Source organism: Diospyros lotus, chromosome 3 (genome assembly GCF_014633365.1).
Source record: "Diospyros lotus cultivar Yz01 chromosome 3, ASM1463336v1, whole genome shotgun sequence".
Lineage (NCBI taxonomy): Eukaryota > Viridiplantae > Streptophyta > Magnoliopsida > Ericales > Ebenaceae > Diospyros > Diospyros lotus.
The window spans coordinates 4,988,945-5,016,110 of NC_068340.1; the positions used below are offsets into that span (position 1 = coordinate 4,988,945).

Consider the following 27,166-nt stretch of genomic DNA (forward strand, 5'->3'; position numbering starts at 1 on the left):
AATGAAAAATTATTGTGGGGAGTAACCTATCATAGTGATGCACTACAGTCCACATGTCACCAATGAGCTAGAATCTCTGCATCGGCACTTGGATGAAGTGTCAAATTTGCAAGTTTCTCGCATTTTCATTGATAGATGTGAATAAAGAAGCTAGTCCAATATCATAGATTAAGGATTGGGTAACAGAATATTAGGACTTTGACAGGAAATTTTATGTGAGTGGTAGATGTGGTGATTAAAAGAAAAATTAATATTATGCACATCCAAGAGACAAGATGGATTGGAGATAAGACTAAAATATTGTCAAAACCTAGATATAAACTTTGAAAATCAAGGAAGGGCTGGGCAAAAAATGGAGTGGGAATTATTATGGATAAGACTTTAAAAGATGTGATAGTGGATGTGAAGAGAATAGGTGCTAAGATTATTGTAGTTAAAGTTGTTCTGGGAGAAGTAACTATGAATATTGTTATAATATATGCAAGTTGGGATAGGAGAGGAGATGAAGGCAAAATTTTGGGATGATTTAGACCGGTTGAACACTTAAAATAGCTTAAATATGAGCTCATCATACCCAGGATTAGGTTTAGAAAACAAGATGGAACACTTAAATCACATATAAAAATAGATTTACAACCAGCCAAATGGACTACTTTTTCACGAGACAAGCGAACTGACTATATCATAAGGATTGTACGGTTACTGGAAGAATGCTTGACTACTCAACATAGACTTTAGAATCTTGATGTCCATATCAAAAAAAAAAAAAAAATGGAAGAAATAAATGAGGAAAAAAAAAAGGCTCAATAATTAGATGCTGGGGTTTAAAAGGTGAAAAATAAATCATTTTCAAGGAAGAAGTGTGTGGTCAAAGAGATTTGATCATAAAAGGAGAGGCTAACTAAATGTGGAGTGAAATGGCTAATAGCCTAATACTATTCAAAATATGGGAAAAATGGTTATCTGATAATTAATGGGAGAATTCCCAAATCAAAGAGAGTCTTGGTGGTGGAATGATGAGGTAGAAGAGAAAATCAAAACTAAGAGAGCTTACTACAAGGCTTTACATAAATGTCATAGCAGAAAAAAAAAAAAAAAACACTAAAGAGGTATAGTTTGGCCAAAAAGAAGCAAAAAAGGCCATTAGTGAAACAAAGTTAAAAGCTTATGAAAATTATTTCAGCGAGTTGATATATAAACGCTAAATCAAGATATATATATATATATATATAAACTAGCTAAAGCAAGAGAATGAAAAATAAGAGATTTGAGCCAAATGAAATGCATAAAGATGAAAACCAAAAAGTATTAGTAAATGAGGGAGCAATCAAGGAGAAATGGAAGTAGAGAAACATCTTCGGGGATGTTTAGTTGCGAAGAATGTTTTTCAGTTTTCTATCTCCAATTTTCTACAAAATCTCTAGTTTTCATTTTCCATAGAAAATTTGGGAAATGCTCAAAAGTTAGTAGTGCATAAAATTAATTTCCAGTTCAGAAAATTCAAACATATGTGCAAAGAAGATAGATGTGGGGAATTTGGGCAAAGTGTATTAGAGAAGGAGATGAAGATGATTTGGGGAAAAATTGTAGAGAACTGCATTTTTCAAATCTCCAAATCAGTAAGGAAATTTTGGGAAGCATATTTTAGGATTTTTCCAAGTTCAGTTCAATTTTGGAGCACCGTGTTTTCTAAATCTTCATTTTCTGATTAGAAAAATTTTATAATCAGACAAGTTCTCTAATTTTGCATTTTCTATGAAGTAATTTTCTGGAAAATCAGAACTATTTTCTACAACTAAACAACCCCTTAGTAATTCTAAAGGATAAAGAAATTACATGTTCTATAAATGTATACGTCAAATAAAGAAAGCATTGAAAAAGAAAGAATAGTAAAGTGTCATGACCCCAAGGGCATATTAGTAATAGTAGATTACATGTAATTGTTAGGTGTTGTACTTTGCTGCTTCACTTGTTGTACCTTTTAGTTAGACAACCTATAAATAGGCTAAGATAGGTAGATAATGTATGATGGATGAATGAATTGAATTCTGTTTTCTCTCTCAATTGATCTGATCTCTCTCTCTTTCTCTGTTTTGTCTGTTATTCTCCCCCAATTCTTGTTGTACTTCTCTCTTTAATCTAATTCCCCCTCGATTTCTTCCAAATTCCTATTCAAACCCTAGCCCGACCCTAGGAGCGTGACATTTGGTATCAGAGTAAAGCTATCCTCGACTGTGATTCTGTCAAACTAGTAGCAGTTTGGTTTGGATTTTTGAAGGCGAATTCCAGCTGTTGATCTGGACCAGTGTTCCTCAGTTGCTGCAATTCAAGAAGGCGAATTTTAGAAAACGGTTTCGAATCAGAGGCGCTGAATTCAAGCAATTATCAAGTGGCTGAACGAAGCCAATTAAGTCATGAAAGGTTGAAAAGTCAAGCAGTCCGAAGTTGAAGCTGAAGCCGAAGCAGATCCAGAGCAACTAATCCAACAGGCGATACCTACAGGTCGATTCTCGGTTGCAACTCTATCAATTCTTCTTTGACTTTTGAAGGTGAAGCAGGCCAGGCGAGTTCCTTCGATTAATTCTCAGCTTGAATTTGAAGGCAGAGTCTAGAGTCAACTTCTGAGGGCGAAGCAAAAGGTTGATTCTCAGCGAATTCAATTAGCAGGTTCAAGCACGAAGGAAGGTGACGTTCCTCAACAAGGAATCTAGAGCAACCAATCCTGATCCCAGCAGCAATCTGGAAGCGGTGATAAACTCAAGCATCTCTGATCGCAGTACCAGATCAGATCGATTTCTTTGAAGCAGCGATTAAGGCGGAATTAGGTTAGCTGAACTTGAAGTCGCTAAGGAGGCAGACTAGGTTTACCAGACCAAATTCAAGTTTCCGAGGAGATCCTTAGAAGCTGATCAAGAAACTGTTACAGAGGAGAATTTGCAAGGATTTGAACTGAGAAGATGGATACAGGAATTGAGAATACTTTGGACAGAATTGGCAGCACTACGGACGTAGTTGACAGCAAATTGAAAGGTCTATCGAGTAAGTTTGATGATTTTTTGATAATATTTTCTAAGAAGAAGGATCCGGCCAGAGATGAGAGTTACAAAGAGGAGCTCAACAAGCGGAAACAAGAGAGCTCAGTTATGGAGTACCTGGTCAAGTTTGAGAAATAGAAAACACTTGGGATCAATTCCCATCCAAACTTGACCCGAGTCTTATTTTGTATCAAATTTCATTAGTGGAATTGACAATGCGCTGCGGCCTACAATGAAGATGATGCATCCTGTCACTATACAACATGTCGCGGAGAAGGCGAGGCTGCAAGAATTGGCACTGGAAGCCATTTACAGAAAGCATGGGCTGCCCCCTAAAGGTTATCTTAAGAGCAGCCAATAGAACGAAGGTATTTCTATGGCTACCAATCACAAAGTGCAAGAATCTAAGGAACAATCGAAAGTAGACCTGTGAGTTGTAACTCAATACCCCGGCGAGAAAGAGAGCTTAAGCAAGGAGATCAGTGACGATCACATGTTTGCAGGAAGCTGGTGAAGTAGCATTGGAAAAGGAGGATTGCGGTGAAGATAGCTTTCATGCAGCTGATGAGGGGTATGCCTGACACCTACCCTAGGATGGATCAAGTTTGTAACGGTCCACATGCAGTTAAAGAAATTTGATCAACCAATTCGGACCTGCACAATCTCACATTGGCCCCAGGGAAACTGATCATAAGGCTTATGCAGTCTTAACATTAGGAGGTTTGGACCTCTGCATTCTAGAAAATTATTATAGGAGGTCCAAATCTAGATATGACTGCATGAAGCAGGACCAAAGAAAGAGGTTAAAGGTTGAGGAAAGGCGTAATTTCTGTATGAAGGTCCAAGAAATTATTAGCACTTACGATAATTTGAAGAAGAAGAAAACTTTATCATGGTTATCTTTGAGGACTGCATTTTACATTTGCAAGAAAGAGAAAAAAGAAGGAACATAAACATGAAGAGGAAGCGACCTAGAAGGAGAAAGAAAGAAGGATAAATTAGATAGTGAAGACAAGGATTAGACGAAGAGCAGGACCTCTCTCAAGGAGGGGGGAATTGTCACAATCCCAAGGGCATAATAGTAATAGTAAATTACATGTAATTGTTAGGTGTTGTACTTTGTTGCTTTACCTGTTGTACCTTTCAGTTAGACAACCTATAAATAGGCTATGGTAGATAGAGAATGTATGATGGATGAATGAATTGAATTCTATTTTCCCTCTCAATTGTTCTGATCTCTCTCTCGTTTCTTTATGATATCTCTCTCTTTTTCTCTTATGTCTACTATTCTCCACCAATTTTTACAATATTTCCCTCTCTTCAGTCTAATTCCCCCTCGATTTCTTCCAAATTCCTATTCAAACCCTAGCCCAACCCTAGGAGCATGACATAAAGCAATTAGACTAGATAATATACTGATGCAAGTATTGGAAATGCATGGGAGAATAGGGAATTTTTTTGGTTAACAAATTATTGAATGTGATCCATAAATAAAAAATGATGTCGGATGAGTGGAGGAATAGCATTTTAATGCCCACTTACAATAATAGAAGAAATGCTCAAAATTGAGGAAATTATATAAAAATCAAGTTAACCAAAAAGTTTACCATATAATAACTAATTATAAATCTACTTGTCTTAACCAAAAGGGATGTGATCCATAATTTTTTGCTATCATTGCCAAAAATTTAGAAACAAAAATAGAAAATGGTGTTTGATAAATCTACTTGTGTTAATTATTTTCAAGCAGCATGGAACTTTTATTTCACACCTCAACTATGTTCTCTATTTGTTAATGCCCTACCTTAACATGTACATGCACAATATACCTAAAAAAATTAACCCAAATATTTACATTTAATTTTATAAGCTAATAGGGAATGGAGAAGAAATTCCCTATTTCACAGTGAATTAAAATACAATGATTCCTCTCTTTCTTATAGAGAAAGAATGCAACATAATAGGAAAGAAAAAATTAGGAAAGAAGAATATACATAATATTCCTACAATATACTCTATCAATCAAGGAAGTGATTTGGGTATCAATAAAAAAATTGGAGATCATTCCCACTAACCGAGAGACAATTAGCTCCTTTCCGTTTCTACACTCCCCCAGCTGGCTTAAAGATATCTTCCATGGCAAACTTGCTCACTAGATTTTCAAACTAACTCTCATGTAATCTCTTTGTGAGAATATCAGCAACTTGATCAATTATTGGAATATAAGGCATACAGATTATCCCATTGTTAAGTTTCTTCTTGATGAAGTGCTTATCCACCTTTATACGCTTCATTCTATCATAGAGGACCAGATTGTGAGTAAAGGAAATCGCAGCTTTATTGTCACAGTAGACCTTTGTTGGTAAGAAAGTGAAAACCTTAAGTCCTCTAGTAACCTCTTTATCCACATAACCTCACAAATCTTGTAGGCTACTAAACAAAATTCAGATTCAACACTATTTCTGGCCACCACATTCTGCTTCTTGCTCCTCCAAGTAACAATATTACCTCCCACGAAGGTGTAATAGCCTGATGTAGATCTTCTATCTGTAACACTGTCTGCCCAATCTGCAACGGCATAAGCCTCTATGCGAAGGTGTCCTCATTTTTTGAAGAGCAAACCTTTTCCAAGTGTTCCCTTTAGGTACCTTATGTCGAATCCTTGATCCGACAGAGATAACTCTCCTCTATTTAGAAAAGAATTAGGCGGGAATTGAAGAAGAGGGAAGGGAAAATTAAAGAATTGAGGGAGAATTATAGAGGGAAATTGAGAGAAAAGGCAATTCAAATTGTATTCGATGCCTCTCAAATGAATTGGGATCGAGCTTTTATACTCGTCCTCCCTGGGAAGTTGGCGCCAATAAAACGGTTGCCACTCCTGCATTCAAATTCAAATGTTCCACTAATTACACTTATTACAACCATATGTTTATTACAGTAGTTCCCACCTAAGTACACAACAATTCCCCCTCCTTAAGCTAATTCTTGTCCCTAAGAATGTTAAGTAAGCTGGCCGCACTGGGAAACTACTGGAGAAGCTCACACGGGTACTCCCAAGTGTTATTGTCGGGGTACAGTGAAGACCATTGCATTAGTACTTGGGTTAGTCAAGCTCCTTGTTGGAAGGTCACCCCTTTGTCCAAGATGGCTACCGGTGTGGCTGCTGGCTCTTCTTCACTAAAATGAGGTGGAAGTGCTTGACTGACCACCTGGTTTCCCCCTGACTTCTTGAGGAGGAACACAGGATGAATATGTGTTCCCTCAGGTAGCTGCAACCTATAAGCTACTTGCCCTACCCTTGTGATGATAGAATAAAGGCCATAGAATTTGGAGCTCAGTTTAGAAACAGGTTAATTAGAGAGGGACCTCGGATGAGGTTGACTGAGCTTGAGGTATACTTCTTCCCCTTCCTCAAACACCCTTTCGCTCCTTTTCTTATTTGCCAATTGCTTCATCTAGCTTTAGGCCTTAGCCAATTCTGTCTTCAGGGTCTGTAAAGTGTTTTGCCTATGCTATAAATAGGCATCCAAGGCAGCAACAATAGTTGGCCCCCCAATGGATGGGGGCAAGTTAGGCCTGTAACCATACAAGGCTTCAAATGGTGTCAGATTGATAGAGCGATGGTGGCAGGAATTATACCACCACTATGCCAAGGACATCCATTTGTGTCATCCCTTAGGCTGCATAAAACAAAAGCACCTCAAATAGGTTTCAAGGTACTGATTAACTCTCTCGGATTGGCCATCTGTCTCCAGGTGATGGGCAGTGGACACGTGAAGCTTAGAGCCTAGGGATTTTAGTAGCTCTTGTCAAAACAGGCTAGTGAACACATTGTCCCTATCAGAAACAATTGTTTGGGAGATTCCATGCAGCTTAACCACACTATCCAAGAAGAGCCAAGCCACTTCTTGTGCTGTGAATGGGTGGGATAAGCTGAGGAAATGGTTGTATTTAGTTAACCGATCTACCACCACTACGACACAATCCTTCCCTTTTGACCTAGGTAAGCCTTCTATAAAATCCATGGTAATATTGGTCCAAGCCTGATCAAGAACGCCAAGGGATTGGAGCACCCTGGTCTTGCCACTGACTCATGCTTGTACCTCTTGCATGTGTCACACTTCAAAACAAACTCCATTACTAGTTTTTTTAGGCTTGGCCAGTAGAACACTTGCTTAACCTTTCGATAGATGTTTTGAATCCCAGAGTGCCCCCCCCCCCCCCCAAAGAGGGGAGTCATGCATGGTCTAGAGAATTCTATTCTTCAAGCCCTCACAATCCTCGATCACCAACCTCCCTCGATATCTGATCAATCCATTGTATGTAGTATATCCTTGTTGGCTATTGTTGTCAATGCTCAATTGTTCCATTAGCTCTCTCGTCCACATTCCCTTGTCATAACTTCTTGTTGTCATGTATTAACTTGTAAGGGGGAGTTTACTATAATTAAAAATAGTGAGAGGGTGAAAATAGTATATTTTGTAAGTTGGATGTAACGGGTTGTACCTAGTTAGTTGTTGCATCAGCCGCTGGTACATTCCTATGCACATGTATGCGGTTACCACACATAGGAGGTTAGGAGATCAGCTATATATAGTGTTGAATTTCCCATCCACAAGATATGAAAAATCAAAAGAATATTCAGAATCTTCCTCTCTATATTCTCTCTTCCTTAATTTTGTATTCTTCTTCTCCCAATTCTCTCCCGACATCTCCGTCCCTTTCTCTCTCAATCTTTCTATCGATCGAGAACCATTATTAGATCTTGGGGAGCTAACAATTCTGGTATTAGAGCAACGCTCTTGGGCGTCGATTGTTACCAAAATTCATAACCATGGCTGACAAAACAAGGATGAGACAAATGGAATCCTAGCTATAGCAAGTAACCACAGCAATGGCGGAAATGCAAACTCAGATGGGAACACTTGAATCTTCTATTGGAGCTGGAATCGAATCAATCGATTCCCAGATTGATCAAGCAATGGAACGCTGGAAGGTGGAGAGCCGTGAGCAGAGTACTCTGCTTCGAGGACAAATGATGGAGCAGATGCAACAGATTGCACAAATGTTCGCCAATTAGCATCCGGTGAGACTCTCACCCAATTTTCCTCCTGGGGAAAGGACAGAGCCCATTTTTCCCAAAGTGGGAATGGAGCATCGGCCAATGGGAATGTCGGAGTTCGAGTTCGATACAGAAACAATGGGGGAAAATACAAGAGAAAAGAGGCCATGAGCTCTGGTTAACCGCAACCAACCGAGCTATCTTGTGCCAAAACTTGAGATTCCATTGTTTGAAGGTGAGAATCCGAGGTGGTGGACGAGGAGATGTGAAAGAGTATTCTCCCTATATCAAATTCTAGAATAGCAGAAGATCACCCTAGCTTCTGCTTATCTGAATGATATGGGAGATGCTAGGTATCAAGGGTGGATTGTAGTGAAGGAGGGGAGCCCATGGATTGTGTTTGTTGATCATCTCTGTGTAAGGTTTGGGGATTGGAGTATGAGGGATATAATTGAGGAGTTTAATAAACTCAAACAAGAAGGGACACTACAAGCTTACCAACTCAAGTTTGAGGAGCTAAGATCCTTGATAATGGTGCACAACCCCCATTTATTCGAGGAATATTTTGTTTCAAGCTTTATTAGCAGCCAGGGGGATGAAGTGAAGCCCATGGTGAAGATGATAAAGCCCCAAACGGTGAAGCAGGCTGCAAAAAGTGCAAGGCTACAAGAGATGATTATTGAGGCACTGATTAAAAAACTGAGGAATCATGCAAGGGGAGTAATTGCAAGAGGGTGGCAGGCTGGAAGTAGAATAGCAGCAAGGGAAGTGGGATCCCATAGTAAGGGTGTTTTAGCCTTACCTCCCACCAACCCTACCCCTACCATTGGAAGTAAACTGATAGAGCAAAGGCAATTAGCTGGCCTATGCTACAAATGTGGAGACAAGTATTTCATAGGCCATAAGTGTAAAAGACAGTTGCTACTGTTAGAAGGAGAAGATGATGACATTGAGGAAGGAGAGGAATTATCGAAGATTGAGAGGGAAGACCAAGGGGAGATTTCATTACATGCCTTGAAAGGGGTGAACAATAGCAAGGTTATCAAGGTGGAAGGAAGGGTAAACAATTATCCAATCATGGTACTCATAGATAGTGGGAGTACCCACAGCTCCTTGGATAAAGCTATGGTAAGAAGGTTGGGGTGTGAAGTCACTCCTTCCCACCCCTTATCAGTATCAGTTGCTAATGGCCACAAGGTGATGAGCCAATCGTCATGTAAAGGTTTATGTTGGGAGATAAATAGGGAAAATTTTTCAACTGATTTGAGGCTGCTCAAGTTGGGGGGCTGCAACGTGGTGTTGGAAGTGGGTTGGATGAAAGGAGTTAGCCCAATCAGCTTTGATTTCAATAAGAAGACGGTAACTTTCGAGAAAGATGGTAGTAAGAAGACCCTAGCGGGTAATCAAGAGGTGGGAGTATGCAAGATGATTTTGGGTAAAAGGCTGCAACGGATGTTCAAAAGTAAATTCACTAAAATGGCTCAACTTTTCTCTATTCAGGCAGTGGAACATACGGGGGAGACAACAGGACAAGAAGGGGAGTTAAAGGTGGTCGTTAGTAGCCAACCTCACACCCAAAGAAAGGCACAAGAAATTGATTCTCTTGGTCTACTTTTGATTGAATATAAGGACCTCTTTGCAAAACCCCATTCCCAAAAGACCCTTTGATCACTCTATTAACTTGAAACCCCATGCCGAGCCTATTAATCTAAGGTCATACCGATATCCCCCCATACAAAAAATTGAAATTGAAAGACTCATCAAGGACATGCTAAACAAATCACTCATCCATCCCAACAACAATCATTTTGCTTCACCTGTTTTGCTTGTCAAAAAGAAAGATGGTTCATGGAGATTTTGTATTGACTATCGTCAACTAAACTCCATAACCATCAAGGACAAGTTCCCAATACCCATTGTAGAAGACCTACTTGATGAGCTTAAGCATGCCACTGTTTTTACCAAATTAGATCTTAGATCAGGTTATCATCAAATTTGGATGAAACCTGAAGATGTCCATAAAACAGCATTCAAAACCCATCAAGGACGCTATGAGTTCCTTGTAATGCTCTTCGACCTCACCAACACCCCAGCTACCTTCCAGTCTTTGATGAACCATATTTTTTAACCATATCTATGACAATTCATGTTGGGTTTTTGAATGGAGGATTATTTCTAGAAGTTGAAAAAAAGAACCTGTTAGAGTGAAGATGTTTTTCGACTAATTTATTCTAAGTTAGATTAGTTAACTTAGTTGTTCTATTATGAGGGATATATTAGTCTTTTGTATAGGCTAAGTAGTTAGCCTTGTAATTACCGCCCCTATAGTTTATAAATAGGAGGCGAGAGACTTAAAGTCGAATATAACAAATCATTCTAGTGTTGTTTCTCTATATGCAAGTGATATTGCTGAGAGAGAGAAAGGCTTAGAGGGAAAGTTTGTCCTTGTATTCTCTTGTGTGAGCAGTGAACTTGTGTGAGAGAGAGAATGAAGGTTCTTGTATCTTGTTTCAAGCTATTTCTAATGGATTTGTCTCTCAAAGGAAGGCTGGATGTAGGATTGCATTTTGTAGTTCAAACCAGGATAATTGTACGCCTCTTGTTTGGTTTGATTGCTCTTTTACTTTCGTTTCTTTGTTGTTTTCATTTCCTGTTATCTATATTCTGCTGTTGGTTTGATTTCTAGGTTAGGAGTGAGAGAGATTGGCAAACTTAAGTATTGAATCGGTTTCTAGGAGCTCCTAATCATAACAATTCATTTTGGTACTCTTTGACGATATTTTAATCTACAGCCCCTCCTTTGCTCAACACACTAACCACCTAAAAACCACTTTTGAGGTCCTTAGGTCCAATCACTTGTATATTTAAGAGTCAAAGTGTGTCTTTGCTCAAAAGCAAGTGGAGTACTTGGGCCACATCATATCTAAAGCAAGGGTAAGTACTGACCTTAGCAAGGTGGCAACAATGTTGGAATGGCCTAAGCCTAATAATGTGAGGGGACTTAGGGGATTTTTAGGGTTAACTAGCTACTACCGTAGGTTTGTCAAAAACTACAGCATTATCAGTCGACCCTTAACTAAATTGTTGAAGAAAGACAGATCCCGTTGGGGCCAGGGGGCAGAACAAGCTTTTTGTGAACTTAAGGACGCTATGAGTAAGGTATCAATTATAGGCCTATCGGATTTCAACAAACCCTTCACACTAGAGACAAATGCAAGTGCAAGTGGAATTGGAGTTGTTTTGGTTCAAGAGGGCAGAGCCTTGGCCTTTCTTAGCCAAGTATTGGCACCTAAACACATGGGGTTAAGTATATATTAGAAGGAACTCTTGGTTGTATTGATGGCAGTGGATAAATCGCGCATTATTTAGAAGGGGGTAAATTTGTGATTAAAATAGACCATGAGTCTGAAATTTTTGCTACAACAGAGGTTACATACTCACTTGCAACAGAAGGCTATGACAATGCTAATGGGACTGGATTACTCTATACATTATAGGAGAGGGAAGGAAAACCTTGCAGCAGACGCCTTATCGCGGTGTTTTGAAGAGGGCAACTCAGCTGTGATAACTATGGTAATTCTGGATTGGTGCCAAGAAATTAGCTCGAGTTATGAAACAGATGGTACAACTAAGGAGCTATTGCAACAGTTAGTGGTCAATCTGACCGCTAAATCGGGGTATACATTGACCAATGGTATCATAAGGTACCAAGGAAGGTTGGTTTTGGGGAATGATGAAAGGCTCAGACAGAAGGAGATTGAAGCTTTGCACAATTCACCCCTCGGAGGACATTCTGGTATTATAAATACTTACGATAAAGTTAGACAACTTTTCCAATGGCTGGGATTAAAGAAGGATATCATGGAATTTGTCATGGGGTGTGACACTTGCAAGAGGTGCAAGACAAAAAAATGTGGCTTATCTGGTGCTACTGTAGCCATTAGAAATTCTAGGGGGACCTTAGGAGAGCATATCCATGGATTTCATTGAAGGACTCCCAAAATCAGAAATGAGGGATTGTATTATGGTAATTGTAGACAGATTCACCAAATACAGCAATTTCATTGGGCTTTCTCATCCTTACACTACTCGGGAAATAGCCAAGGTATTCATGGATCATATAGTTAAATTGCATGGGGTGACTAAGGCCATAGTGTTAAATAGAGACAAGATCTTTATTGCCTACTATGAAAGGAATTAATGCGGTTATTGGGAGTCAAGCTCAACATGTCTATTGTACTGCCTACCATCCTAAATCCGACGAGCAAATAGAAAGGGTTAACCAAAGTCTAGAGATGTACTTGATTGAGGTGTTCGTGTTTCTTACAACCTAAGTCTTGGCACAAATGGTTGACTACAGCATAATGGTGGTACAATTCCAACCACCATAGTGCCATGAAAAGGTCTCCTTTTGAAGCCCTTTACAACTACAAGCCGCCCTTACTTCTAGCATTAGGAGATTCCTCAACAGTGGCAACTCTAGACACTTACCTCCAACAAAGGCAACAAACTCTACAAATAATCAAAACTAAGTTGGATAACTCAAAGAACAGAATGAAGCAATTCGCAAATAAAAGGAGTGAAACGGAGTTTCAAGTGGGGGAGATGGTATATCTGAAGCTTCATCCAAGACAATTAAGAGCCTTAACTCAAAACCCTACCTCAAAGTTGCAGCCAAAGTTCTATGCCAAAGTTCTATGGTCCATTTCTCATAATTGCCAAAATGGGAAGTGTGGCTTATAGGCATGTTTCTCTTCTGAAGAAATTGGTAGGGACACATCAAGTGAGAACAATTCTGCCTATTCCTCTCTATACTGGAGACAAGCCTAAAGAACCTACAGCTATTCTGGATAAAAGGGTGATAGACAAGCACGAGGCTCCCATCACTCAAGTACTAGTCCAATGGTCACTCAAGTACTAGTCCAATGGTCGGGCCTTCATCCAAACAATAACAATTAGGAATACCTTCCAGATTTACTCAACCAATTCCCTCACATGGAGAGCCTTCTCAGCATTTCTTGAGGACAAGAAAATTTTGATTTTTTTGATTTTTTTTTTTTTTTTTGGGGGGGGGGGGTGTATTTGTCATGTATTAACTAAGGGGGAGTTTACTGTAATTAAAAATAGTAGGAGGGTGAAAACAGTATATTTTGTAAGTTAATTGTAATAGGTTGTACCTAGTTAGTTGTTGCATCAGCCGCTGATTCATTCCCATGCACATGTATGCGGTTACCGCACATGGGAGATTAGGAAATCAGCTATATATAGTGTTGAATTTCCCTTCCATGGGAAATGAAAAATCATAAGAATATTTAGAATCTCTCTCTCTTTATTATCTCTCCCCTAATTATGCATTCTTCTTCTCTCAATTCTCTCTCGATATCTCCTTTCATTTCTCTCGGTCTTTCTATCGATCGAGAACCATTATCAGATCCTAGGAAGCTAACAACTGACAACTGCCACCTCCTGGTACCAATCTAAACCAATGATGTGACAGCAGCACTAGTTCCCTCCTTATGACATCTTGATAAAGCATCCGCAACTACGTGCTCTTTTCCCTTCTTATACTAAATTACAGTGTTCTAAAAGGCGCTAGGCGGGCGGCAGACTGGCGCCTAGCGCCTAGACGGGGCCTAGGCGTCGCCCAGAGTTTTTTTATTTTTTATTAATATATTAACAAATATTAAAATAAATGATGTAACAACACTTGCTTGTAAATATTAAAATATTTGAAATATTAACAAAGGCAGCAACAAGGAGCAGCAAGGAGACGACTCAAATACGAGCAAATATTAAAGCTCGGCGCTGCAGCAAGAAGCAGCAACCTGCTGCTTGATGCTTGCAGCAACAGCAAGCACGCAAGCTTGCGTTGCTGCTTGCTGCTGCTGGTGGAGGTGGAGGAAGATGGATACATACTGGAGGAAGCGGCGGCGTGCGACGACAAAGCTGACAGGAATGGAAAGCGGCGACGGCAACTCTGCAACTGCAAGAGACGATGGTGGCGTGTGAGCACGAGAGAGGCGACGGTGACGGCGACTCTACAATAGACAGTCGATGGTGGTGCGCGCGAGAGAGAAGGGGAAAAAACAATCAGCCAGGCGTTCAAGCGGCTAGGCGGCCGCCTAGGCGCCGCCCGGTACCAATTAGCCGGGCAGGCGCCTAAGGTGGCCGATTAGGCCACAATCGGGGCGGCCAGAGGCCGCCTAGGCCGCGTTTTAGTTCACTGCTAAATTATAAAATTCAATCCCATCAATTTGGCCATACCTTTCCTTTGCAAATTAGCGTGCAACTTTTGTTGTGAAAGGAACTTGAGATTCTCATGATCGGTCTTGATTGTGAACTACCCCCTTCTAAGTAGTGTCTCCATTTATCCACTGCCTTGAGTACAACCAATAGCTCCTTGTCATATGTGCTAAGCCCTTGGTGCCTTGGAGCCAAGGCCTGACTCATGAAAGCCAAGGGTCGGCCATCTTGAGTCAGAACAGCTCCCACTCTCGTCCCACTAGCATCTGCCTCCAAGGTAAATGGCCTATTAAAATTAAGAATTCCCAACATGGGAACTTCACTCATGGCCTGTTTTAACTGACCAAATGCAGCCTCTGCTTTTTCATCCCACCTGAAACCATCCTTCTTTAATAATTCAATCATGAGTTTGTTAATCACCCCATAGTTCTTCACGAATCACCTGTAATAGCCAATCAACCCCAAAAACCCTCTCAAAGACCTGACATTAATCGGTCTAGGCCAAGCAACCATAGCTGATATCTTCTTAGGGTACGTGCTAACTCTAGCACTAGAAATCACATGCCCCAAATACTCCACATGTTTCTGAGCAAAGGCACATTTGGACTTTTTAATACACAACCGATTGAATCTAAGGGCTTGGAATGCAGTCCTAAGGTGTTCTAGGTGTTGAGAAAAGGTAGTGTTGTAGATCAAAATATCATCAAAGAATATCAACACAAATTTTCTACGATAGGGCTCAAAGATGTGGTTCATTAGGGCCTAATAGGTTGCTAGTGCATTGGTTGATCCAAATGGCATTACTGTAAACTCATAATGCCCATGGTGAGTACTAAAAGCGGTTTTAGGAATGTCAATTGAGTTCATCCAGATTTGGTGATATTCAAATCTTAGGTCAAGTTTGGAAAATACTGAGACATGGCTTAATTCATCCAATAGGTCTTTAATAATTGGAATAGGGAATTTATCTTTAACTATTATGTTGTTTAACTGGCAGTAGTTAATACAAAAATGCCAAGTTCCATCCTTCTTTTTTACTAAAAGGACAAGGGAGGTAAATGGGCTTCTATTAGGATAGATTATAGAATGGTCCAGCATATCTTTCACCAATTTTTCAATCTTGGTTTTGAGTTTTGGGGGGTACCTATAGGATCATATGTTAACTAGTTCTGCATTGGGTTGTAAGGGAATGGAATGGTCAAATGGCCTTTTAGGAGGAAGGTCCCTAGGTTCTGCAAATAAGGCCTGAAATTCAATCAATAGTGTATCTAGGGAAATCATTTCATGTACATGGGGGTGTTGTCTGATTGCTAGCTGCCATCATACACTGCCCTCCTTGTTCTTCTTGCTTTTCCATCTCCTCCCCTGCCTCAACTGAGAATAATTGAGCCACTTGGGAGAGTTTGTATTTGAGCAACTTATGCAACTATTTCCCCTTAATCAACCTGCAGGCCCCTGTTTCCACATTCCCTTGGAGAGTGACCCTCCTTCCTTTTTCCAACATGACTTCCATCTTGTTGAAGTCAAAGCTGATAGGACTTACCCCCTTCATCCAGTCAACCACCAAAACAATCTGTCATCCCCTAAGTTTCTTATCAATCGCCACTCCAATTGCTTTCTCCATGGATCCCACTCGAGTCTGCATCTCCATCACCGTGGTCATCACCTACTACAACTGCAATTCCATCTGCTTCATACGTGTGTCGTCTACCATTGCATTTAGAATTGTTTGAATCATTGGCCAAGAGCACTGGTCTGATACCAATTTGTCAAATCATTGATCCAACAGATATAACTCTCCTCTATTTAGAAGAGAATTAGGTGAGAATTGAAGAAGAGGGAAGGGGAAATTAGAGAATTAAGGGAGAATGATTGAGAAGGAGAACGAGAGAGGAAGAATTATAGAGGGAAATTGAGAGAAAATGCAATTCAAATTGTATTCGATGCCTCTCAAATGAATTGAGATCGAGCTTTTATACTCATCCTCCCCGAGAAGTTGGCGCCAATAAAACGATTGCCACTCCCGCATTCAAATTCAAATGTTCCACTAATTAAACTTATTACAGCCATATGTTTCTTATTACAGTAGGTCCCGCCTAGGTACACGACACCTTAGGATTCTATAGGCAACTTCAAAGTGCTATGAACCTAGAGAATGCATAAATTGACTTACTACACTCACTGGAATAGTTATATCAAGTTGAGTGTGGAATAGATAGATGAGTCTGCCCAAGTCTTTGGTATTTCTCCCTATCTACCACATCTTTGGTTTCAGCAGGTTGCACCTTCAAGTTAGGTTCAATGGGAGTTTCGGCTATTTTGCACCCAAGCATTCCTATTTAACTAAGTAAATCCAAGACATACTTACATTGATTGACAAAGATTTCCTCCTTAGATCTTGCAAATTCCATCCCAATGAAGTACTTTGAGGGTCCCAAATCCTTGATCTCAAACTCATGTGCTAGCTTTCTCTTAAGCTATCCAATCTTTGCCCTGTCATTACCAATCATTATTATATCATCCACATATACAACCAATAAAGCCCTTTTACCGTCTCTAGAGTGCTTGAAAAACATTGTGTAGTCAGCTTGGCTCGGAATATAACCATAGCTCTTCACTACCTTCCCAAACCTTTCAAACCATGCTCTTGGTGACTATTTCAGACCATACAAGGATTTTTTTAATCTGCACACCTTGTTGATACCAAGGTTCTCCTCAAATCCAGGTGTGAGGTCCATGAACACTTCTTCCTTCATATCGCCATTCAAGAAGGCATTCTTTACATCCAGGTGGTATAGAGGCCAATTGAAATTCACTGCTAGGGAGATGAGTACTCAAATAGAGTTTATCTTTGCCACTGGAGCGAAGGTCTCTTGATAGTCCATCCTGCAAGTTTGGGTGAACCCCTTGACAACAAGTCTTGCCTTGTACCTTTCTATGCTCCCATCTACCTTACATTTTACAATGAAAACCCACTTACAACCTGCAATGGTTTTGCCTCTCGGTAGCTTCACAATCTCCCAAGTCCCATTCTTTTCAAGAGCATTCATCTCCTCCTTTACCGCTAACTTCCAATCCAAATCACCTAGGGCATCCTAAATAGTTCTTGGAACATGCAAGTTAGAAATATTAAAAAGGAAAGATTTATGGTGATTGGAGAATTTCTGGTATGACAAGTGTTAAAACTGGAGCACTGTTAGCACCCAATAACTCACTTAATTACTCACCGAATCAACCACAACGCATACACAAATCAGAAAGTAAAAGAAAGACATAATTGAAATAGAAAAGGAAGATCAAACAACAAGTCTTGCACGCTAATATTTACCCTGGTTCATGCCATGGAAATGACACTACATCCAACAATTCCACCGAGAGAACAATCCACTAATAATGAAAGAAATCAGTAAAATGAATCACTTGCCCTCTCATACAACCCGAGTACAATTCTCTTCAAAAAGAATCCAAGAACTATTCTTCTCATAGCTCTCTCTCTCTTTATCACTGTACTCAAACAAGAGAATGAAATGTTTTCTGATTGATGATCACAATTGATCCCTTGCCCTCATATTTATAAACTATGGAACGGACCAACCTAGGGATATAACTGACTCTATAAAGCCTAAACTACCCCTAATATATTCAGTTATTTACAGAAACATCCTACCCATTAACTGCCACTTGATCATCATCATTGACTCCTCTGATTTCTTCTAAGCTTCCAGCACACTTAACTTGGGCAAACCATCAACAAGTATTTGGCAATAGGGTGTTTGGTACAAGATCGCACCCATTTCCTAGTAGTAATAGGGACATCAAGATCAGACAAATCAAATGAGGAAGAATTCAAAGGAGTAAGTTTAGAGTTACCCTAAGAAGAAGGAAGACCATCATTAGGAGATGTCGACTGTTCAGTTGCTAGAGGAATATTCGGATTGATAGTATTCTTCTAAGTTTACCTTCTAGCATAAAATTGAAGCTCCGATTTCGAATTGCATTGATCCATTTGTGGTAATTCTCCCCCTATTTTCAACTCCATCATGATAGGCACATGTGAACTAAACACATCATCTTCTTTATTTTTTTGAACATTCGTTTCCTTGGATTGTTTATCAGAGTGGAGTGGAGTGTCAATCATGGTTGGAAGAGGTTCATGGATTTTCAAAAAAGTATCTTCTTCAACATAAAGTTCCAAAAAATTATCTTCTTCCATACCATTCTCCCCCTAAAGATAATTTTTGAAAAAATAAGGTTGATTCTCGAGGAAAGACACATCCATGCTTATATTAGTTTTTTTTTTTTGTCACAAGGTTAAAGCACTTGTATCGTTTTTTATTTGGAGTATAACCCCCAAAAAACACACTTTCCAGCTATGGGATCCAATTTGAAACGAAATGTTTGTAAAATATAAACAAAACAAGTGCATCCAAAGACCTTTAAGGGTAACACAGAGTACAACCAGCACACGGGGAAAAACTTTTTTAAAAAATGTAAAGGAGTTTCAAAGTTTAGAACATGAGTTGGCATTCTATTGATGAAATAGGAGGCCGTTAAAACCACATCTCCCCAGAGATATTTTGGGACATTCATGGAAAACATAAAAGCCCTAACTACTTCAAGTAAATGTTTATTTTTGCGTTCAGCAATGCTATTTTGTTGGGGAGTTTCATGACATGTGGATTGATATAGAATTCCTTTTTCTTTCAAAAAAAGCCTCCAAAGATTCATTAAAATATTCGGTTCTATTATCTAATCAAAGAATACAAATTTTTGTGTTAAATTGGGCTTCAATCATGTGGAAGAAATCTTTGAAAATTCTAGCCACGTCAAATTTCTTGGCAACTAAGTAAACCCAAAAAGTCTAGTATGATCATCAATAAAAGTTACAAACCATCTTTTAACCTTTGAGGGTCCCCAAACATCGTTATGAATCAAATAAAATGGTTTTGAAGGGTAGTGGGGTTTTGAAAAAAATTTAACACGCTGATCTTTAGACAACTAACAACTTTCACATTGAAATATAGAAGCATCCACTCCTTTAAACAACTTAGGAAATAAATGTCGTAAATAAGGAAAACTAGGATGGCATATCCTAAGATGTCATTGTATTATTTGATCAGAAATAGAAATCGAAGCAATACCACTCAATCCATGAGCTTTTTTATTACTGAACACATGCCCATCCAAATAGTAAAGTTTGTTTATCTCTCTTACTACTACTAATTGTCTTCCTCGAGTTCTGGTCCTGAAAGGTACAATAAGAATCAAAGAAGATAACACGACAATTAGAATCTTTTGAAAGTTTACTAATAGACAAAAGATTGCAGGCAAGTTTAGGGACATGAAGTATTGATTTAAGATTAATACTATCAGAGAGTTTAATGAGACCTATACCTGCAAAAGGTGAAAGACTATACTGACTATTCTTAATTTTTCTCTACCAGGACAAGGAATGTACAAATTGAATAGATGTGATAAACCAGTCATATGATCAGATGCCCCTGAATCAATGATCCAAGGAGCAAATTTAAAGGAACAAGATAGGGCGAAGGGATTTCTACCTAAATGGGCCAATAAACAATTGGGCGCACTAGGTGACGGATTAGACTTTAGCAGTTTCAAGAGTTGATCGATCTGCTCTTTATTGAACGGTCCAACTTTAGCTTCAACTTCATTCAGAGTAGGTTGTGGTTGTTTCTACATTGGCTTCCAATTGGCTAGTTTTCCATGGATCAACCAACAAGTTTCCCGAGTATGGCATGGTTTGTTGCAATGGTCACACCAAACACAGGGTTTCTTTTCAACCTTTTGTTGACCAAGGAGTTGTCGTCCACCAGCATTAGCATCAACAGTAACAAGTGCAGTATTCTCAATTAAACCACTCGCACCACTGCTCTTCTTGCCAAGCATGACAAGTCTTTAGCTTTCCTCAAACCAAACTTCTGAAAAGGCTTCACTGAGTGAAGGAAGAGGATTTCTTTCAATGATCCTACCTTAGACCTCATCAAACTCAATATTGAGGCCAACAAGGAATTTAAAAACCCGGTTAGCATCAACCATTTTTTGATAATGTTTGCAGTTGTCAGGGCTTTGTCACTTGTAAGTGTTAAAGAGATCCAGATCCTACCATATATGCTTCAAGGAGTTGAAATATGTGGTGACGGTGTCGCTGCCTTACCGAATTTCATCGAGCTTCAAGTTGAGTTCGTAGATTTGGGATTGATTACCCAAATTGGAATACATGGCAGTGACCTCATCCCAAAGTTCCTTAGCCGTAGAGAAACACAAGTAGTTTGAACTAATCTCTTCCTCCATGGAGTTCACGAGCCACGTCATCACCTTTGAATACTCGACATCCCAAGTGTCATAAGTTGGGTTTGCACTGTCAAGAGCCTACATAGCGCCCGTCAAATAATCGATCTTTCCCCGTCCTCGAATGTACATACTGTCATATTCTTGATCTGACAAGTGAAATCGAGAATGGCGAGAGGAAAAGAGAGAGAAGACTTGAGAGAATTTGGAGGAAAAAAGGAGAGTGAAATTTAGGAGGGAAATGAATTAAGAAGAAAACTGATTTCCTGATTTCATTCAACATACCATTAAGGTGCTCTTGATCAGTTATATATACTGATCAAGCTCGTTTGGGCGCCAAAAGCCGTTGGGTCTTGCCCATGTGCACGAACAAGTGGCCATGTGCACTTACAAGTGGCTACAGCGTGCACTGGGTGCGCTTCACGCGATCCTGCATGTTGGGACATTTTCCCCAGCTATGCTCAACGATTATTTACATTCTAATAGCCCAAATACACTGTTATCTTCACTTAACAGCTAGCTACCGTAACACATACGAACAAATTAGGACCAACACAAAAAATTGGTACAATTAAGATGAATGGTAGTAATCTATACCGGGTATGGTTCGGAGGAGACTTGAGGGATTCGGAACTGAACGGGATCTGCCTATGCTTGATGGGTTGGAGTGGTTGTAAAGGCAATGTCAGACATGGTGGTGTTGGACAAGGGCCAAGTAGAGAACAAAACAGCACTGGTAGCAGTATCGCAAAGGGCGTCTGGCGTCACATTGATGGCCAACAGCAGTGTCGCGAAGGTCAATCAAGGTCGAATGGCTTTGTGAAGGCCATCTGAGGACTACGATGGGGCAAACGACCTGGGGTTTTGACAATCGCGGGACCCTATTAGAGATGAACGACGGTGGTCGAGGGTTAGTTAGCCGACGGCCAATGTTGGGCAATGGCAGCCTAGGATTACAAAGTGAACAGTTGTGATTAAATGAACGGTTGCCTAGGGTTTCATAGTGAACGACTGTGATTTCTTCCCTGTTTTGATACCATATAAGCTAAAAATGTATGGAGAAGAAATTCTCTATTTCATTGTGAATTAAAATACAATGATTCCTATCTTTCTTATAGAGGAAGAATACAACACAATAGGAAAGAAAAAATTAGGAAAGAAGAATATACATAATAGTCCTACAATATACTCTATCAATCAAGGAAGTGATTTGGGGTATCAATCAAAAAATTTGAGATAATTCCCACTAATCAAGGGAAAATTAGCTCCTTTCCGTTTCTACAAATTTATACAACAAATATATACCAAAATCAAATGAAATTATAAACAAAAAATGTATACGATAAATGCATATGGTATACAACAACATATCCAGCCTTTATCCCACTGTGTGGGGTCGGTTACATGAATTCTAGACTTCCATGTATTTTTGTCTTTTGTCATATCTTCATTTATATCCATACACTTCATATCAAACTTTAACGTCTCTCCCAAAGTTTTCTTGGGTCTGCCTCTACCTCTTTTTTTGACTAATTGTTTCATTTCATCAATTCTCCTCACAGGAGCGTCTCTTGGTCTCCTTCTCACATGACCAAACCATCTTAATCTAGTCTCTCTCATCTTCTCCTCAATTGGCACTACTCCTATCTTATTACGAATAACTTCATTTCTAATTTTATTTTTTCTTATATGGCCGCACATCCATCTTAACATCCTCATCTCCGCTACACTCGTCTTTTGCTCATGCTGGTATTTTACTACCCAACATTCTGAACCATACAGCAACACTGGTCTTATAGCTGTCCTATAGAATTTTCCTTTCAGTTTTAATGGGATTTTACCATCACATAACACCCCCGATGCATTTCTCCATTTTAGCCAACCTACCTTAATTCTATGTGCGACATCCTCGTGAATTTCTCTATCTTTTTTAATCACTGATCCCAAATATTGAAAATGGTCTTTTCTTTGTAAGATTTGGTCTTTCAATTTTATTATAACATCATCCACTCTTGCATTCTTACTAAATTTACATTCCATATATTCTGTTTTCTTTCTACTTAATTTAAATCCCTTAGATTCTAAATTGTTTCACCACAACTCAAGCTTAGTGTTCACTCCTTCTTTTGTTTCATCCACCAACACTATGTCGTCTGCAAATAGCATACACCATGGCACCTCTGTCTGAATATCTTTAGTTAGTTCATCCATTACTAGAGTAAATAAGTATGGACTTAGTGCAGAACCTTGATACAGTCCTATTGTAGTTGTAAACGGTTCAGTATCCCCTCCGCATGTTCTGACCCTTGTCTCTGCACCGTGATACATGTCCTTAAGGGCTATTCTGACTCATTTCTTCTCTAAAACCCTCCTTAATACTTCTCTAGAGACCCTATCATAGGCCTTTTCTAGATCTATAAACACCATATGTAGGTCATTCTGATGATCCCGATACTTTTCCATTAGGCACCTCAGTAGGTATATAACTTTCATTGTTGACCTACCAGGCATGAAACCAAACTGATTTTCCGAGACCTTTGTTTCTTTTCTGAGCCTCTGCTCTATTACTCTCTCCCAGAGTTTCATGGTATGGCTCATTAACTTAATTCCTCTGTAATTTTCACAATTTTGAACATCTCCTTTGTTCTTGTATATAGGTCCTTTTGAACATTACGTGCAATTTTAATTGTAACTTTGTCAATTCAAGTTGTAAATTTATACAATAAATAAAATATAAATATTGAAGCTTCCAAGATACCAAACAAATTTATACAAATAACATAAGCATAAGAACAATGTGCATTTATGTCATGACCCCAAGGATAGATTAGTAAATATAATAGTAGGAGTTTACATGCATTATACAATAATTGTAATTTCCTTTTCTTGTTTTCTGGTATAAGGCTTTGTCCTTAGCTAATAGGCAGTTAGGCTGTTTTTGTATTGCACATGGGTGCATGTGGGAGGCTATAGGCTATATATAAGTCACGGCTGAGGATGAGAGGTTATGTTTTGAATTGATAATTGAATACTCTGATTTCCTTCCTCTAAATTCTCTCTCTCAATCTTTCTGTCCCTCGCTTTCTGCTCTTCTAATTCTCCCTATTCTTCTTCTAAATTTCCCCCTTCATTCTTCCAATTTCCAATCCAACCCTAGGCTAAACCCTAGGTACATGACAATTTATACAAACAAATTTATAAAAATTATAGAAAAGAATTAAGTAAATTACCTAACTTCTTGTGTTTTGTCGTCATGCAAGTACTTCTATATAACAATTAATTTGTTTGACACCAAAAAGTATATCTAATCTCTTGTAAGGCTCATATAACTCACATTACACCCAAGTGTCTCCACCCAAATTTATCTTGGCCTTCCTCTACATCTTTTACTACATACTTGTTCCATTTCATCCATTATCTTCACAAAAGTCTCTATTGGTCTTCTTCTTTCGGGACAAATCCATCTTAAATGTGTCTCCCACATTTTATCTTTAACATAAGCCATTCTAATTTTTTTTTCTTGTATAGTCGCATCCATCTTAACATTCTCCTCTCTACTATGATCATATTTTGCACATATTGATGCTTTGCTATTCAACATTCTGTGTGATACAACAAAGCTAATCTTATAGCTTTCTTATAAAAATTTCCATTTAACTGTAATGATATCTTACTACCACATAAATGTCGGATGCAGTTTTTCATCTTAATCATCTGGCCATAGGTTTGTGAATAACATCCTCATTAATCTCTTCATCTTTTTATATTATTAATCTAAGCTATCTAAACTGATCTTTTGTTGCAATGACTTGATCTCCCAATTTTACTATAATATAATAAACATTTATGTTTTTACTAAATTTGCATTCCATGTATTCGATTTTCAATCTACTTAACTTAAAACCTCTAGATTCTAAAGTATCCCTCTATATCTCAAGCTTAGTATTCACACCCTTTATTTTATCCACCAACAAAATATCATCTGTAAATAGAATACACAAGACATGGTTCATTGAATATGTTTAGTGAATTATGAACAAAAACAAAAAATGAAAAAATATTTCTGGTCTTTTTTTTAAATCAAATAGGCCCTTTCAAGGGCAGACAGGAATTTTGTATGGTGGTGGGGACACAACTTATAATTTGAATTATCATTCACAGAATTTATAAATTTTAGAACTTTGCTTCACATAAAAATAAATATCCTTCCATGATATATTAACTTAATACAACAAAATACTTATTCAACAAATACAAAAATTTCACATATCTACTCAATCTATTCAAAGGAAATACCTTTCATTATTTTATGCCAGACAGCTTATGCAAAAAAATAAATTTTTGGAGAGAGCCTCACAGCAATCTAACATCTTCTGTGTGTGTATATAGTTACAAGCCACATATATATTCACAGGTATATTACCCATAAGAGTAGGGTACAATAAATATTTATAGGTATAATACCCATAAAAGTATACTATAATGCACCATATGGCTTCAGTTTTCTCAAAATTTTATATAGGATGCATGCAAGGGAGTAGAAAATGGTTCTGTCTGCCAACTTCACATACGGTATGAGAATATTCATCATCAAATTCACAATAGGCTACAAGCAATTTGTCAGTTTTTGGTTTTAAAGATGAATGAGAATGAGTCTTGCTTGAAATTGCTGCAACCAAATACATTAACCAGAGAGTAGTAAAATTTATTATTGAATAATAGAGTAGGAACTTAATATTACATGTTTTGAATCAAGTCAGATTGAACTACTCCAAAAAATCTTTTTATACGTATTAATATTCTTCTCTACTTGTATAACTAAATTCTCTGATAAAGTGATTTAATACTTTTACAAAAAATATAATCATATATAAAGAGAAGTGGCTGGTTAAAATTTATGTATCAAAGACAGGATTAAGGCTTATAGAAATTGTACTAATAATAGGATTAAGGCTTATAGGAATTCTACTAATACTTGATCTGCATAGTTGCTAGGAATGCTCTCTCCAGATTCCAAAATAAATAAAACATTTACTCAAGTCTGCTGGGGATCAAACCTAGAATCCAAAAAGTAGTGTCCTGCCTCCTTATCCCATGTGAACATTCTCTAACATTTTACATATTAAAGTAAAAACTCACGAGGAAAACTACTCCATCTGCAAAATAAATTAAAAAGTCTAGAATACACAGTGGGAGCACGTGCCCCCCCCCCCCCCCACCCCATTAAATCTGCCCCAGTGACCCTTCTTAATTCATCCACAATGGTACATCATATTGTGGAATACATGATGGGCTATAAATTTTGAGAGAAAATGTGTCCTTTATTTAGAAACATGAATGAAACAATTCGCGAAATAACCAAGTAATCATAAAAATGTTATTTCGTAGGGTTTTCTGCCCCTTGCTCCTACTTTTTGTGGAGTGTTGGTTTCAAATTTCTCAGTGTAGGAATGGGGTCCTTGTCAATCTTAAGATTCAATCCTTGGCTCCCTTAGTACATTTTCAATGACAGAAACACTGCTTTATAGAGAATAACTATTGCATATGACTAAAGACATAGACACAGAATTTCATGAAACAGAAGAAAAGCAAAGATCACTGAGGTAAATAGAGGCACATTCACTAATAACAGGCAATATCACATTCTTTTCAATCATTAAGGGCAGAGGGAATTACGTCTTTGACAATGCATCAAAAATATTCTGTGCCTCTGCCGTAACACCCACGCCAATCCTCTCAGCTTCTATCTCCGCCTGCCTGCAACTCGACATATATCGCCACCACTAAGAAGAAAATGATTGTAGAATAAAAAAATAGACAAATACAAAATTTGAAATTGCAATCGTTTATAGGCAGATCCCAGGTACCTAATGGCAGACTCTTCTCGAGCTTGGAGGGCATTGAGATCGAGGTAACACCTCTTGATATCAAGAGGGTCTTCGGCTTGGCCCAAATATGCAAACTCCTTTATATAATTGGCCTTCAATAGCCTTATGTTCCGCTTCGGACCCGATACCGGTTTGGTGCCCTCTTGTGCCAATCACATACACAGTTAAAGAAGTCAAATCGAAAATGCACCACATATATTAGTAGTGGGAGTAGACAACTTAATTCTAGGGTTCAAGCAAGGATATATCAGTGGAGAATGAGTAACAAATTGTATGAGTAAACATATATGTGTGGAGATAAGTGCATATAAATCACTACGTAGAAATGTGCGGGCAATTAGATTCTGGGGTTTAAGCAAGGATATGAAGGACAAGCATGTTAGAGAGCGGATCGAAGGTGATGACTTGGCCGTCGAATTCGTCGCCAAGAGTGGTTTTGATCGACAGGATGCATCCGACGGCGAAGTCCTCTCCTCCTCCTCCTCCTCCTCCTCCGCCTGGTCCTCCACTGCCGCCGCCACCGCCACCGCCGCCGACGAAGTTGTTCCCTTCCATTTCCACCTCTTCTCTTCCTTCCTCGATTTCTCCGTCCTTGCGGGGAGAACCGCACTCTCTCTCCATTCGGT

At 38.7% G+C, this 27,166-nt stretch overlaps 1 protein-coding gene across 2 annotated transcripts in view; it reads right to left on the reverse strand.

Annotated features, from left to right (window-relative positions):
* The window catches only part of LOC127797078 (uncharacterized), a 34,680-nt gene extending 7,514 nt beyond the window's left edge, over positions 1 to 27,166 (reverse strand). For both annotated transcript variants that reach the window (XM_052329591.1, XM_052329590.1), the window contains exons 1-3: positions 26,905 to 27,166; positions 26,520 to 26,684; positions 26,329 to 26,409 (exon numbers count right to left, since the gene is read on the reverse strand). In XM_052329591.1, coding sequence (XP_052185551.1) covers positions 26,329 to 26,409; positions 26,520 to 26,684; positions 26,905 to 27,161 — 503 coding nt within the window. In that variant the 5' untranslated portion in view covers positions 27,162 to 27,166. The remainder of the gene's footprint in view (positions 1 to 26,328; positions 26,410 to 26,519; positions 26,685 to 26,904) is intronic.